The 17,463-nt window shown below is 37.7% G+C and overlaps 1 protein-coding gene across 3 annotated transcripts in view; it reads right to left on the minus strand.

Annotated features, from left to right (window-relative positions):
- KIAA1958 (KIAA1958 ortholog) overlaps positions 1 to 17,463 on the minus strand; it is a 140,059-nt gene that overhangs the window by 34,617 nt on the left and 87,979 nt on the right. The window contains exon 3 of one of the 3 annotated variants that reach the window (XM_027964113.3): positions 10,964 to 11,047. The exons of the other annotated variants lie outside the window; for them this stretch is intronic. Coding sequence (XP_027819914.1) covers positions 10,964 to 11,047 — 84 coding nt within the window. The remainder of the gene's footprint in view (positions 1 to 10,963; positions 11,048 to 17,463) is intronic. 3 annotated transcript variants of the gene reach the window in all.

A 17,463-nucleotide genomic window follows, 5' to 3' on the forward strand; every position in this document is an offset into this window, starting at 1 on the left:
TTACGCCAGAATCTTTGGTGTTCATATAAACAGAATTCTAAGTACAAAGATCTCGCCTGAAAACTCCAGATGCAGGAAACAAGAAATATTTTTGTGTCACTGGACAAGGGCATAATTTCTTTAGAACATACATAATTGAATTTCCTTTATTTCTTTGTCACCTCCATTGAGTGACAAATGTTTAAAGCATATTCTGGAGAAAAGGCTCAACATAAAATACACCTTTCTTTTTCTATAAGCAAAGAAGAGGCAGGGGCCTTGATGAATTCATTTTAATATTCTTATAATTAAATCAGCAATTTCAGAAGCAATGTTTTCATATACAGTATTGCCTGTCACCAACAGTCACACAGAAAGCCTCAGTGTAACTCAGAAAACTGTCCCTTTATTATAAGAATATTATAAGTATAAACCCACTGAACAGACAGAAGGAAATCCTGCACTTTAAGTGAGTTTTGCAAAGTTGGTGTGAAAAGGTTCTTTAAGAAGAGCCTTTTTTCTTAACATTTTATGGTATTTCCCTTCCATTTTAAGTGAAAGTCACTCAGTCGTGTCCAACTCTTTGCAACCCCATGGACTATACAGTCCAGGGAATTCTCCAGGCCAGAATACTGGAGTGGGTAGCCTTTCTCTTCTCCAGGGAATCTTCCCAACCCAGAGATCGAACCCAGGTCTCCTGCACTGCAATTGGATTCTTTACCAGCTGAGCCACAAGGGAAGCCTAATAATGTATTAAATACGTATGCAATTTACTCCCATTAAATTTTAATAAAGTAGAATTAACCCACTGAAATAATGTTCTAATGTCACGGAAGTTGGGAATTATTGAGGCAAGTCACAAATATTAGGAAGCAAACTAAAGACAGGTGGGCATGAAAGAATTCTGATGGTCATAAGGCAACCAGGTATGTTAAGTCTAGGCAGATGCTGAATATAAAAGTTAACATTTGGAACTCCAGGGTTTTCATGTTGTTGTTTAGTTGCTAAGTCATGTCTGACTCTTGTGACCCCTTGGACTGTAGTCTGCCAGGCTCCTCTGTCCATGGGATTTGCCAGGCAAGCCTACTGGAGTGGGTTGCCATTTCTTCCTCCAGATCTTCCCAACCCAGGGATCAAACCCGTGTCTTCTGCATTTGCAGGTGGATTCTTTACCACCTAGCCACCTGGGAAGCTGGGCTTTTCATGGTCCCTTATAAACAAAATGAAAATACTAAATACTCCTATTAAATGAAATTCAAATAATATGGCATGATAACCAACAAAGATAATGTATGTGCCACCACAGTCTTCTGTTATTATATTCTTCAACCTAAAATACCTAGATCAAGGGAAATTATGCTGCTACACTGACATTCTATGGAATTTCTCAAGTATCGGGGGGGGGGGGGAGTTTAAGGTGGGGGGGTACTAGGAAAGTTCAGAATTCTTGCTTTCTCTTTTTACAAATGTTTCTCTTCCAAAGAGTGGGGGAAAGTGCGTAAGGAAAGCTGACCTGGAATCGTAAACATGAAGCAAGACTCTGACACTGGCATCACCTGACAGCTACGACATTTCCTTCTGTAGAGGCCACCAAGTGCTGGCTCAAAATTAAACAGCTAAGTACATATTTTCACAAGTCACACACACAAATGTGGACCGGCACAGCCTCTTCGCACAGTTTTCCAGTTTGACTACAATAAGTGATAGCAGCAATGGTGAACAATTCCACATCAACACCACAAACACACATATGAAAGAGCACCTACAACCACATGCAAAATCTCAACAATGACATCACGGAATATACACAATGCATAGACACTGTAATGGTTTTTGGCAAGATGGTTTTTTTTTTTTTTTTCCTGTAACAAATACTTTATAAAACAAAAATTCTTTTGTTATAAATGCTCTTTAAAAAGTTGTAATATAATGAATTGTAGATATAAAAATTCAGTTAATCTGAATGGATTAATGCTACAGTGAAACTGCTACTTCATCCAGCATAAATAATCAATTATAAATTAATTTCTAGTGGAAGTATGCTAAGGTATTTGATTTATAAAATTTAAGAATCACAGAAAGTAAACAGGCATAAAAATCACTTAAATACAGTATGCACAAATACTGTTAGGATTCTATATTGCTGATTCTTCCTAATTCTACTTACCACAAATAAATAAACTATGCCAAAGCATTTTCAAAGCTCCTTAAAATGAGTATAATGATGGAAAAATGTCTAATTCCAGTGTAATACAAAGAACATTAGAACCCTAGAAAAATCCAACTCTGCATTCAAAAGACAAATAATTTCACTGTACCTTTTAACATCTTAGAATTTCATCTTTCACCATCAACTATGATCTGGTAAATATAACTTACAAAATAAAAATTTGTGAGATTTAAAGTATACTTGTTTGAATTCTTATTTAGAAGAGTAATCTGGATAATATTAAAATTTACAAATAGTTTGTATTTGTATATCTTCCTGCTGTAGGCTTTTATTAGTTCCCATTTTCTTTCCCCTTTCTATGTCTAAATACACTTCACAAAATCCTAGTTATGTTGATAAAAATTTAATTGTTTTGATTCAAGATGTCCCAAACCTCTAAGATGATTTTACCCACAAACTAAAAATTTTCCATAGACTAAAAAAGGGCAGAGTACATTCAAAACCAATAATACAGATGCTATATATCTGGATACTTAAAAGAATACCACTTTAAATAAAAAGTTACTTTTTTAAGTTCATAATCTATGACTGGAATTCACATATTTGAAAACTAGTTTGTTTCTCCTCTAGAAATGAAAACTGAATATAAATGGGGTAGGCTGAAAGATGTTAAAGTAAAAGATGACTGATTATATTTAAGGATTATCCCATCAAATCTCAAAAGAAGTTGCTGTAATCCAGGTATAACATTACACAATGAAATGTAAAAGTTCACATGCAAAATAGCCTATCTGGAAACTGGCAGTTTGAATCTATTTCTTAATAGAAACTTGAGAGCTTAAAAAACTATTACAATTTTCAAAACAAGAAAAGGATACCCCTTCTTACTCAGTGGGAATGTAGGGTTGTTCTTCATTTCTGAGCCCTATCTACAGACTGGAAGTCATGGTGTCTGGATTATACTTTGGCTCTGATTCTAACAAAGTGTGTACACCTGGGTATTCATCTCATCTCTCTGGGGCTGCCTCTCTCTCTCCTATAAAACAAGAGGGATGGATTAGATGAGATGTTTCTAATCTTGTTTTCCAGCCTGGCACACAAGAAGGATATGTAATAGAGGTAGTTCATCAGTCTAGTGAGTCTCCAACTAAGAAGTTAGGAGCACAGGGAACATAAGAATTCCTGGGATATCTGTTTTAGAAAGTGTTCCCTATGCAATCTCCATCCATCTGTTTGCCCTCCCTGCCCCCTCCTCCTAAGAAGACATGGTGACTCTTCACAGCACTGAAAATCACCAGGCCAGATGATCTTAGGTCCTTTCCAGGTCTGCTGCTGCTGCTGCTAACTCGCTTCAGTCATGTCCGACTCTGTGCGACCCCATAGATAATGGCAGCCCACCAGGCTCCCCCGTCCCTGGGATTCTCCAGGCAAGAACACTGGAGTGGGTTGCCATTTCCTTCTCCAGTGCATGAAAGTGAAAAGTAAAAGTGAAGTCGCTCAGTCGTGTCTGACTCCTAGCGACCCCATGGACTGCAGCCTACCAGGCTCCTCTGTCCACAGGATTTGCCAGGCAAGAGTACTGGAGTGAGTTGCCATTGCCTTCTCCGTTTCTAGGTCTAGCCTCTATGATTATAATTCACTCAACAAAGATGATGGTTACTTTAATACTCTGACCTAATTAATATTCTGATCAAATTAGCACTATGACCTAACTATAGAGTCTAATTCAATGAAGTCATGGTTTACATAAAAACACAATTTCAATGTATTACAATGCTTTCTTTCAAAAACTAATGCAATCTTCAATACCAAATTATGTGTTTCCTTCAGCCTTGGCAGGCCCAATCAGTCAATTCACAAACAGGGTGGTGTAGGAGAGATTTTGATTATCTTCCTTTTCTGTCTAGAAAGTGAAATCAGAGTTGCAGGCAGTTTAGCAAAAGCATGCCCTCTCTTCTGTTTTTGTATCATTAGAAATACATCGGCCACCATGGGACTTCTCTGGCGGTCCAGTGATTAAGACCCTGGGCTCCCAACGCCGGGGGTCTGGGTTCAATCCATGGTCAGGGAACCAGATACCTCATGCCAAACTAAGACCCAGCGCAACCAAATAAATAGATATATTTAAAAAATTACACCTACCACCAAAGGATGATTACGTAGTACATTTCTTTATCCCAGAATGTTCCATGACAAGATCTTTTAAAATCATATTTTTATCATTTTGCCTTATGAGAAGCTATGCATTCATCACCTCAGCCAAATTCAATGGGGAGAAGCAGCAATTATTTGAATACCATGCATTAAGGGAAAAATGAAACAAAAAATGATCGAGGATGCCCTTGCCAATGATGTGTTTCTTAGTAAGTAACTACATCACATCATAGGATAGATATGGAGAGATATATAATACCTTGTATAAAGGAGTTCTATTTGAGAGAGATCTTTCACACTGATTGATAAAGAACTTGTTAATTCCTTAGTATTTATAACTACTTTTTCATGAATAAACCTTTTAAAAATACCTTACTGTAATAAATTATCATACACTCTCCCAGATTTTTCTCCCTAGGTTTAGAAATTTATTTCTGTTATCACACGGTAGAGAGCTTTTATCTATAGATGTTAAATAGTACAGCTTTATTTTGGCCAGAGGAACAAAGATCAAAACGTTCCTTTCCTGTAGATAAAGAAAACTAATCAGAAGAAAGCTGATTAAAATCAGAAATGTTTGTCTCTAATATCTAAAACTGTGGAGACAAAGTAGAAAAAATTTGAGTGGTTCTAGTTGATCTCCAATACTGAGAATCACAGGATAGCATTTTCCCACAATGTGTTAGTCGCTGAGTCATATCCAACTCTGTGACCCCATGGACTGTAGCTCACCAGGCTCTCCTGTCCATGGAATTTTTCAGAAATTCCCAGAGTACTGGAGTGGGTAGCCATTCCCTTCTCCAGGGGATCTTCCCAACCTAGGGATCGAACCTGGGTCTCCTGTATTGCAGGAAGATTCTTTACCATCTGAGCCACCAGGCTTTCTGTTAAAAACCATTCTGACTGACTAAAAAACAAAAACAAAATAATAACAAAATCCTCTATTAAATAGTTAATTTGCTAGCACTGATTTGGAGAGAAGACTAAACTTTCTGGCAGACTGGCAATCGATATTCAGTATCTGGTGGATGACAATATCAGCTCCTAGGCTTAAGAGATATTCCCTCTGCCTAGAACCTTCCCCTTTTCTGTCTAAATTAGAAGAAACTCTTTAGAAATAGGATTTTTGGTTTACATGGGGTAAAAACAAAGGACAACCATTTGTTAAAATATAATTATTTGTGCATATTCACGTTCATCAGAAGACAAAACTAAGAGTTCTTTAAAGAATGATACAAACTTTTGCTCTCTATTCATAGCTAAGCAAAAAAAAAAAAAAAAGGAAAAACTTTGCTGAATGTTTCATCTCAAAAGAACCAGTTAGAGAGGCTTATACAATTTTATGCCAACAAACAGCCAGGTGAGGGCACTGCTCTCAATTGAGAGTTGAAAAAATATGGATGATTTTATTACACCAGGAATTCCATTTATAATTTATCACTTCAGAGAGTCCACAGAAGCACAGTAAATCATCTGGTGAACAGGCAGCTACAGCAGAAAAGGCCAGTGCTTAATGGTATCTGGATCTAGTTTCAGCTCCTGATGCCCTTATGTATTAAGTGATGTGGGCAACCTATTTGACTTCTCTGGATTTCCTCATTTATAAAAGAGAAATGACGATCCTCTCACAGGACAACTGCAAAAATTAAATGAAACAATCCAGAAGCACTCAGTACCAGGGTACACTGTAAGAACATAGTAACTGGGATAACTGGCACCCACTGACGGTCCTCTGCACACTCCTATGCATGTGTGTGCCTCTGTGTAAACACAATGGATGGTGTAGAAATGGCTTTGTCTTATTACCGATTTTAAAACAGGCTCTAAGGAAGATCCACCACAAAATACTCAAAGCAGTATTACATATTCTACAACAAACCAACACATTAAATGGCTAAATAATGGTCAGACGGTAGGAGTACAAAGTTCGAGAAACTATGTAAAATAGCCCTGGCATAGAGCATTTTGCTGGGCTCTCAAAAATGAAATCAAACTTTCATCACAGTATCTTTTAAAAACCTTTTGAAGGCAGGAACTATTTTACACATCTCTGTACCCCTCTTAGTCTCTAGACACTAGGTTTTCAAGTATTTGATGATATGACTATAAATTTTCATCTTAAAGTCATCTGATTTCACGGCACCTAGAACCTAAGCCATGTGACTTAGATAAATTAATTCAATGAAAGTATCGGCTAACCAAGGAGACCTGATCTTCACTTCGACCATTCTTCTGTAGATCAGAAGTGATTTAACATAGGGAAAAATAACTATAATAAAAATACTTCAAGTACCTGATATATTATACATCATATTCAGACCAGTCCTAACCATGGAAACAGATGGACTCTTAAGAATAAGTTCTGTTGGATAAACATCCTGAATATCTCTAACCTTTCAAGCACTATGTTTGATTAAAAAAAAAAACAAACTGCTACCATCTATGATGTTCAATAGCCAGTCACCCACATGAATATAGAGGAAAAACTAAACTCTGCAGCTATGTCATCCAAATGCTGACAAATGGGTTTGGCATTTTTGTTGTAGACAGAGCCGAACTTCCAGGCATTGGAGGGGCACTAGAAAATGTCTTACATGACATTACACTGACCTTAAAGTGTAAACTTTGCAAACATGGTCTTATTGTTTTTGTATGAACCATGGGACTGCCTGGAAAGGCAACACGTTCAGTTATAGTGAAGACTGCTGGACTGCTGAATTTTTGCTAAAGCACAAACACAATTTTGGCATCTACTACCGCCACAATATGGATGTACGTTTTTTAAAGTTAAAATAACAAATAATAAAATGGCATCTGGCAGTAGTATATCCTCAGTATCGTTTATACAAAAACACAAAATTTAGAGGTAGCTGTCAATAATTTTTCATAATTTAACTATCCCAAAGAGATAACATAATTCAGTGAAAATTCTACCAAGTCACTCTTCGGAAGACAGTTTTCTAAATCATGTCACAACGTTCCTATTTGGTTTAAGTTACCAAAGCAAAATATAAGTAAGTAAAAAAAATTCACAATCTGAATGAAAATGCTAGAGGATTAAACAGGAGCTTTTCACTTTCGTACCTCAATATACACAGATAGAAATTTGAAGTTTCCTAGTTCTGCTTTCTAAGAGCATACTGACTAACCTTCCCCATGACAAACCTACTTTGCTATCAAAAAACAAATTAAGAATTTTTAAAAGTATGTCAATGCAAAATCAAAATGCACAATTTAAATCTTTTATGAGAGGTAACCTGTTAAAAAAATAAATTTTTTTTTAAAGATCTTCCACAGTAGGCTGTCACGTGCACTTCTGAGCCCACTACAGAATAAGAGGAATGTTTTTTAAAAGAACAGGGAGAATGAGGCTCTGCGGTTCAAAATAAGCAGAAGAGGGGCGACTAGGGGACAGTGTGCCATCCTGAAAGATCACTCAGTCTTCCTTTTAATCAGATAGACCTGAGAGATGGGAAGACATCGTGTCCCCATCTCTGACTCAAATCACTGGAAACTAATTACAGGCTGGAACTCAGGTAAACAGAAAAAACTCTGGAGTCAGACGACAGTACCATCTCCTTAGCACGTAACCTGTTATGGATTGATCTCAAGGTAAAATGGAGATAATTAACCTTCTCTTCAAAGTTGTGGAAAGGATTAAAGATTACGTATACAGAAATAAATATGTACTGAAATCTGAATATATAGTTACCAAATAACGGGTTGGCCAAAAAGTTTGTTTGGGTTTTCTATAGGATGTTATGGGAAAACGCGAATGAACTTTCTGGCCAACACAATATTAACAGTGGTTATTTTTGGCTAGCAGATTTGTAAGTATATATTTTGTTTTCTTTATGCTTATCTGGATTTTCTAATTTTCATAAATTAGTACCGCTTCTATAAGGAGAGCATGTACATCACTTAGCACCCACATTGCTGGCACAGACACTGGCTCAAAACTAGTGGCTATCGTCATCACTAACACAAAAAGTCAAAGACAGGTTATCTTCTGGTCTTGCTTTTGGCTGCTTCTCTATGACAGAAAAGTCATGAAATGAAGTTGATTGCTTAAGACAAAGGCCGTGGCAGACTTCCCACTCCTAAGCCAAAGGAAAGGTCACAATTTAGAGAAATGGGTTTATGTGTTTATGACTTAGCGTTGGGAAGAGCTGCCTGGTCATGGGAAAGCTCAGCTAACAGGATGACTCAGCAAAGTAAATCAAAACAAAATTTGTCCTGGTCGTATAATTAAAACATAAAATGCCATCTACCTTCCTAGCTAACGTGAATTACAAGGATGCTTTGAAGAACAAATACTTGCCAACAGGAAGCCCAGATCCAACAAAACAATTAAGACTAGGACTTTTTTTAATGTGTTAATGATTATACAGGATAGGAACCTTCCTCATCTAAACTCTTTTATTATTGTTAAAGTATCTCAAGCAATAATTCACCACAGGCTTAAAAATAAAGACCTTGGAAAAACCACCACGAAGGGTTGCTTAATCAAAATTATAATTATTATGATTGCAGGATTATCACACATAAATGCATTTATATTTACTGTAGCAGAAACAGCACATTTTCAAGAGTGCTTTGAATTCAACTAAATTTGATAACAAAATGTTACCTAAAGTGTGTGTCAATATTCCTTTGATCTCAACGACAGAGTCAAGCAATCCCCTTGGGAAAACAGACTGAAATTCAGTCCTAATAAATAAACAAGTCGGGATTTGGGGTTCGAAGAGTGTAAGTTTTTTTGTGGTCTTGACTAGTGTTTCTCGATTTTCAGTAAGACTTTTCCATTCTCTACTCTCTATGTTTGATACACAATCTAATGCTTGGGAACATTTCAAAGCTTTGGTAGTTTTTAAAATTTCTTGTAAATCTGATAATAAAACTTCATTTACATTGATTTCTTAGAAAACAACTAAAAAATCCTATCCAGGTTCAAGAGTAATAAAAATGAGCTAGTAACAGTCTTTTTTGCCATAATATTGGACTTTGCATATTAAAAATTATATAGCTTCTAAAAAGAATGGCACCTTTATTCCCATCTTCTAACCCTCTTTGCCCCCACAACAAGTTAGCTAAACATCTAGATTTTCATAAATTGAAAAAAATGAGGCAGAGAAGTTAAAATATAATTATGCTTAAAAAAAAAAGCATATAAAAATCTGTCCAGTTTATATCAACATTTTCATATTCTGGACCTGACAGTTTTGTGTAAGCAGGCAAGTTAGTGTTGTCTCCTCCTGATTAATGGAGAATTTTAAAAATTAAAAAGATACTGCCATTTATTAAATAGACTAAAAATGAGAGGTGGGGTGGGAAGGAAAAGCAAGAGCTGAGGACACAAGCATCTAGGCTGACTCTCAGTTTCCTTTCTGACAGTTTAAAAAAAACCCCAAAACAAAATTCCTTCTCTAGTTTGTGTTGCCTGAGAATATGGTTTTGTAAAGTCTATAACAGTAATTACATTTCATCACCACAAGTACGTTTGTTTTAAGCCTATAAATACTATGTCAGTAATACTAAACTATCTCCATTGACTTATTTGTAAAAAGAAAAATATATTATATATTTATATTTGTATAAAGTTAATACTGAGGGCAGAGGAAAGGGAACAAGAACCAGTGCTTAATCACAGTTTGTCTGGACACAATAACCAGACTGGGATCTTGCTCAAGCCACCTGGTCAAGCCGTGTCTGAGGACGAGTCATAGGAGGCAGAGACGATGAAATTGCCACTGTTGGAGTGCCCCGCCACTGACTGGGCGGCCTGCTGGCTCAGATTGTTACAGATAAGCACCAGCTGGTTGCTCTGGGCCTCGGACAAGGTGCTGCAGCTCTGATACACACTGAAGTTGGTCTTCCTGCCCGGGATGTTCCCCTTCTCGCACATGGTCTTCACCATCTTGGCCAGCTTGTTCTTGCCGAGGGCCTGGCAGTTGTACCAATGCAGAGCCGCCAAGTTCACGACTGGCTTGATGGACAAGTAGAAAGGGGCATCCTCATAGCGCATGGCAGGAGGCCGCCGCTGGGCATACTCCTTATAGTCCTGTACCGGGCAGGTCTGCGGCGCGTGCTGGGTGGCATACACACGGGAGTCTGTGCCCCCTCTCTTGGTTTTGGCATTTAGGTCGCCAGCGTCTTGGCCCATCCACTCCAAGTACTCCAGTCCCGTCTCTGTTACCCGGAGCCGAATGTCACCCCACTTCAAGGTAGACCCGTGGAAGCCTGTGCAGTGCCCAAAAGCTTTTGTGTTGTTGAGCCAGACGAGGTTGAGCAGACCCTCAGGGTTATAGCGACTTAGCAGCCCTCTCTTTCGCAGAATGAGCTCATCAGCAAAGGTGAGCTTCATGGACTTGTGTGGCTTATTTCCTTTTCCTTTGCAGCGGAGTTCAATCTGCTTCTGTTTGAGTGCCTCTTGGGAGCGCTTGAATTCCTTATCCCTGGTGATACTGTAGCCATATCTGTGTTCTTTTAGGTACCGTTCAAGTCCACATTGGTAATTGGCCAAGCTGTTGGGTTCATACTCGGATCCATCCTTCTGCCTGGCATCCACAAAGAAAGAGGCCAGGTAGGCATCCAACTCCTTGCAAGGGATGACATAAATCTCTCTTGTTTCAGAAGGATACTTGGAGATGAGGAACTCCCGGAAATTGCGGAGCGCAGTCTGCGTGCTCCGGATGGTTTTCTCGTTCTGCTCCCTGCTGAGCTCAGCTGCTCTTTCATCCTGGTCTGCAACAAATTGGGGAGGGGAGGGATAGAAAGGGTGTTCATGAGTTCAGACAATGCACTTTCTACTCTGAAATAAAGTTTCCTTTTATAATGAAAAGGGGAAGAAGGAAACAATTTTACAGAGATCACTGATAAATGTTATTTACATACCTGTTGCATTATAATAGCCAACTTCAGTTTCACAAATGATGTACTAGACATGAGATGACTCAGTATCATCAAAACAAGCTTCTCATGTCACTGGCACATAGTTTAGTGCACGAAGATTTGTGGAAAGAGTGAAATTAGAGGTAGCCTTTGTTTTAGGGGGGAAAGAAAAGAAAATAATAGAAATGTGCTATTTATCCTAATGCAGTGTGCAAGGGCCCCATGAGAGCAACATACTCATTTTGAACCACTTCATTTGTGAAACTAGAGGTTATAGTGGTTCCATTTTATTAAATTAAAACAAAAATATTCCAATTTGTTATTCAGCATTAACTCTATAGAGATCTATATTTAATAATTACTAAATAGATCATTTATAGCAGTTAATGTGATATTCTACAGCAATTCAGGTAAACACAGTTTATAAATATTTTGTATGTAATTACAGGGCAGATTATAAAAAGTGATAAAAAATATTCTATGTTTTGCAAAATGAAAACAGACCCACAGAGAACAAATGGGTAGTTGTCAGATGGTAAAGGAGTGGGAGGGGGGGCAAAATAGGTGAAGGGGAGTAAGAGGTATATATAAATAATTCACAAGGATGAAATACACAGCATGAGTACGGCCATGAATAGTATAATAACTGTGTATAGGGACAGATGGTTACTAGATTTACTGTGGTGATCATTTCATAATGTATTCAAATGTCAAATAATTGTGTAATATACCTGAAACTAATATAATACTGTACATCAACTATATTTCAACACACAAAAAATCTGGTGTTTTGGGAAAGTAATGAGGATAAAACTTCATAGCTATAAAGATAGGACAATGAAATCTGAGTAAGGCTATTATAAATAAGATATGTTAGGAGGTAGTTTCCTGGATAGTTTTATTTTATTAATTTATTATTTATATTCTGCCACCTAAGACTGGAGGTACCTCTTTCCATTATGAATCACTCACTCATGATTAAGTAATGTTGCTCTGGAATAGCAGTTCTCACACTTCAGTAAGTTTCAGAATCACTTAAGATGCTCAATCAAAATCAGATTCCTAGGTACAGGCCCAGGAATCTGCATTTAAACTGACACCTCTATGCTCAGGGTAAGGGTCAAGAGAACACACTTTGAGAAAAAAGTTAAAGTGTTTACAGCTTATGAAGGAAGCGCTACTCTGTTTTACTAGATTTTTTTAAAACAATGGTTAAATCCAATGGTATCACTGAAATAATTTCCTCTCAATAACATGTAATTTAAAATTGGGATGTTAATATTAACAATGAAAACATCTGTCAAAATTACCACAATTATGTCAGACATGGTCTGGGTGAAACTCAGAAATTCTAAAAATGAAACCATCCTAAGGATGTTGAGAGGCAAACACTGAGGTTAATTTAAAACAACATAAAAACATAATTTCTGACTCTATAAAGTATAAAATCATTTTATCCCAATTATCCTATTTAGGAAAACTTTAATTTGTAAGGCTGTTCGGTGGGAAGTCTTTGAAATAACCACAAACAATAAGAAAAATAAAATTTCTAGTAAGTTGAATTTTATTCATAAAGCACACTATTTTTATATTGTACACATTTATGAATGTCCATATTATTTTAAAATGACAGTTGTAAGGTATAACCGCTAAAGTCCTCATAACTTTATAAAATGAAAAAAAAATCACTAAACTAGCTAATTAGATATTTTTATAGGCATATTTTTGAGTTACTTCCAAAATTCCAATACACAACAGTGTATTTTACGCTTCATTAGACTTAACTTTTGGCTGTGCTATCTTCTTCCAGTTGAAACTGTTTCTGGATCAACAATAAAAATGTGTATCTTTCCATTAGGAAGGTGAAGCCACCTTAACCTTTTACCACGCTGACTTCCCTGTTTACATGCAAAGCCAAAGTGGTCAGCACATCTGTTCACTGTGGCTACTTGTTCAAACATTTATCACAAGTTTTCAAACTTTAAACAAAGACTTTTTCAGAAATAAGCATTCACAGACAACTTTAGGGGAAACATTTCCAGTTCGTCAACTTTCACATGGAATCTTCTCTAAAACTTATTTTTCTCAGATGAAGATCAAGTTTTCCATCTCAAACCTATTATGTTATGTACTCTGGGGATATCAAAGGCTTTGAGAAGCCAAATAAAATTTAAATTTAGTTTAAGGCAGGTACTAACATATTTTCCCCTAGATAGCCATGTAGCTGTTAATTAAGAGGCGATCAAGGTTGTAGAGAAGGCAACGGTCAGCATAATCTTTCTCCCTTAGGGATCTCTTGATTGCATTATAGGAGTGGGAGCTGCGTAGCTAAATGATTATTCCTTTATCTGTGAATGGCTATAACTTTACTGTGCATCCACCTTTTTTTCTTCTGGTGCACAGTGTGCCTTTCCAAGTCATAAACTCAAGCATCTCTCCACTGTCTATCACCATGGCAAGTGACTTCCTGCAAAGACAGCAAGAGTGCATGTGGGTCTCCTTTCAGCCCTTCTTCCTCTACTACTCTCTGGTGTCAAACAGGGTCCAGGGAAGCTCTGATCACTAACCCAAGCTCCCCATTCCAGGTCTTTAAAAGTGATTATTAATTTTTTCATTTTTTGGCCACATCCCACTGCATGTGGAACTTCCCTGTCCCGGGAGCAAACCCATGGTCCCTGCTATGGAAGTGCTACCACAAGAGAAGCCCAACAGTGACTGTTAATTCTGCCACTCAGCAGAAGGAAACTGAGGTCTCACACCTCCATTTGATAGTTACAGTCATACTTCTGTTAGCAGCATATCCAAATCCCTGTTTCATCACTGCATTTGGCAGCCCTTCTTTACATACCATGGTTCCAGCCGAAGATTTCTAGTTTTATTTGAGAAAATGTTTATTTCTGCTTCTTTTTGTCTTGAAGTGCTCTCAAAGAGAAGTCAGAATTTTGATCCAGCTCTTTGTATCTGAATGAGACTGCTGCAATTTCAGTTAATCTTTAAAATTTTATTTTTGGCCCACACCACACAGCATGTGGGGTCTTAGTTCCCTCATCAGGGTTGAACTGGGCCCCCGCATTCCAAGTGCAGAGTCTCAACCATGACCGCCAGGCAATTTCCAACTGCTGCAACTTCTAGCCCCTGACTTGGTGCCTTGTACGTAACACGGATCCCATAAGTGTTCACTGAATGCTTTCTGATCCATGAAATATACTCTATGAAGCAGTGTTACATTCCTGAAAGATTCTGGCATTCATCAAAAACTCAGCAAACTTCATGAAATTTTGCTTGAATGTATGTGGTAAGAAATAGAATTTGGATTCTAAATAACAACAAAAATTGTTTTCAACACAAAGATAAAGATCACTTTTTATTTTCTTAAAAGAAGTATGTATATGGTTTAGCAGGCAAACTAAATGAGCCACTGTCATTAATGAAAAAAAATGCACTGAGATGAGCAAAATGCTTTTATTGTATCAAGGAAGTTGTGATTAATAACAAATTTTTTAAACTGAATGTGGGTAAAATCCCAAAGGTCTTGAAAACTGGATGAAGACGACAAGGTGGCAGTCTAAAATATGCAAGCACAAATTTTATTTTCTAAACAGATCGGGCATTTAACAATTAGAAACGAAGTTCTACAAGATGAATGAGTAAGCATCAGAATCACGTTTCCTACGCCTACCTTGACCCGCACATACCAAACGGCCTAATCAACGTTAAGTACCCAGACCTAAATGTAGCTTGGCCCTGTCTCCACAAATCTGCTCTTCCACTCAGTCAGTGCCTTCACCACCAGCCTATGTTCCCTAGCCTGAAACCCGAGTACCACCCTTGACACCTGCTTTCCCTCCCTGCGACAGCTAATCCATCAAGTCCTGCTGGGCCCGCCGCATTTCAAGCACACTTAATAAGTAACTAAAACATGTCAGGAATTAAGTAAACTGAGTCTGAATGGATGAGTGTTTTTGTGGAATGTATCACAGACTGAGGGAAACAGACAATAACACAAATAAATAAATTTTAGACAAACTGACAAGTGCTATGAAGAAAAACAACTCAGTACTCTGAAAAAGAGTTAAATGACCTGCTTAAGGATGGATGTTCCAGGGAGGACTCTAAGAAGACCTTTCAGGTGAGACTTGAAAATGAGAAGCCGATCACACAGAGTACAGGAGGAAGAGCAGGGGAACAGCGCAAGGAGCTCCTGCAACGGAAACTGAGTTAGAAGACCTGAAAGAGCGTCAGTGTGCCCAGAGAAAAGGGATCCGAGGGAGAGTGGCACGAGGAGGGGTCTGAAAACCCACAGGCCAGATGTTGCTGGGTCGTGTCTGTAAGTCATTATTAATACACTGCATTTTACCCTAACAAAACTGGTTGCTCAGAATTTTTTGGTCAGAATCGTAATACTCTATTATGATATAAACCTATCTCCTCCCATGCTAAGAAAATCTTCAACAAACTCTGCTCTATATTAAAATAGGGGTTAGTTCACATCTGGATGAGCTGGTGGAAACATTCCCAGACAATGAAATGATCCATAATGTGAACCTCTTCAGTGGAAGCAGAAGGTCAGAGCCGGGGGGAACAAGAGAACGTCCGAGTCAACCCCCACCTCCCCTCCAAGAAAGGGTATTAGAAAAGATATGAAGTTTTAAAGCAGATAGCTTTTCTATACTTATTTACAGTCTCTATGCCCCATTAATTACATTGCTTTTCATGTATTTATCATCTGTGAATTCTGAGTAGCCAGCATGTGTTCCAGCACCCCAGAGCTACCAAATGGTGACTGGGTTTGAAGACTGCCTGAATATGCACTAATAGTTTTAAATCCACAGATCCTGCACATATATTTTAAACGACTCAATATCTTGAATTTTGGTCTAAGTCTGATATAAAAATGGAGAACTTTTGGATATGCATGGCTTGCAAAAATGGATTTTAAAAAGGTCTGCCTCTCCCCCAGACCTTCAGTTTAGATTACCTCCCTTCTCACCACATAAGCCTGCTGGGCTACTGTTTTAGGGGTGCTTGCTATCACTATCACCAGTATGGTTTGGGCTATAAGTAGGTTGAGTGGGTAACCTTAGTACACAGAAGATGCGAGTGGCCTTGGTTCTTCAGATCAACGGTTGCTTATTTCTTGCCTGTACCATCCATAATATTTATTGCCATAATACTTATTATTAAAACTTACTCAAAGTTTCTAAAAAGGAGAAGCCATCCCATAAAACTCGTGTAGTGAAATGGGCCTTTGACAAATGTAGCCAACAGACTGAAAGGTTTTAAATTACTGACTTTCAAGGGATCTATGATTTGGAGAAGGGCCCCGGGACTCTTTGGAAAGCCTGCATGAAGTTTTTATGCAGAGTTTTTCTGTACTTATTTACATAGTCTCCATGCCCCATTAATCCAATTATTTCCTCCCTTGTTAGAAGATAGCAGGAAAAAACAGGTAACTAGTTCGGTATCCTGTGTTCTCATTTAATCTGAGGAGATTTATATTAGATTTAAACTCAGAGGGTTTACTTCTACTGCTGTGGCACTCAGTTTAACAAAAAATAAACTTAGCTATCTCATCCCTTTCGTGATTTTATTAAAGCCATACATCTGAAGCAACAAGAAACATTTAAACATTTCCTGATGTTTAACTTTTTAATTCAATCAAGAAGACTATTTTGTCTTTTTACTTGATAGAGAAATGATGTTCAAATTCTCTTTATAAACCAGTGAAAGATAAGCCCATAAGCTTATTAAATAAAAGTATATTTTAAATTTGAAAAGTAAAGAAGAAAGTAAAAGAAATCTGGTGAGCAGATTTATATTTATGAGGCTGCAATGGAATTAATATTTAATCCACATGTGTGAGTACACACTGTGCCCCACCTAGCATTTTAAGACGACTTGTCGACAAAGGCAAGTCTCTGATGCTTACACAGATGGGATCATCATTAGAAGAGATAAGAAACACACATAAAACTAATAAAAAAGACCATGCATGATTGTGTAATTAGGCACTGAGTTTGTGGCATGAGTTGCAGATCCTACAGGAATTCAGAAAGAAAAGAGAGAGAAGTCAAAATGAGTTTGAGATGGGTTGGAGCTCTATACGATGGGGGAACAGAGATTTGGGTTAGGTATTAAAGGATGGGCATCACTTGGTTAAGCAGAACGGGAGGGTAGGACAGTCCAGGAAGAAACTGCATGAGCAAAGGGCAAGGGATGGCAAGGTTTGTGTTCATGAGGACTGTGAAACACTGATCCTGGTTCGCGAG

This window comes from Ovis aries, chromosome 2 (assembly GCF_016772045.2).
Source record: "Ovis aries strain OAR_USU_Benz2616 breed Rambouillet chromosome 2, ARS-UI_Ramb_v3.0, whole genome shotgun sequence".
In the NCBI taxonomy this organism is placed as follows: Eukaryota; Metazoa; Chordata; class Mammalia; order Artiodactyla; family Bovidae; genus Ovis; species Ovis aries.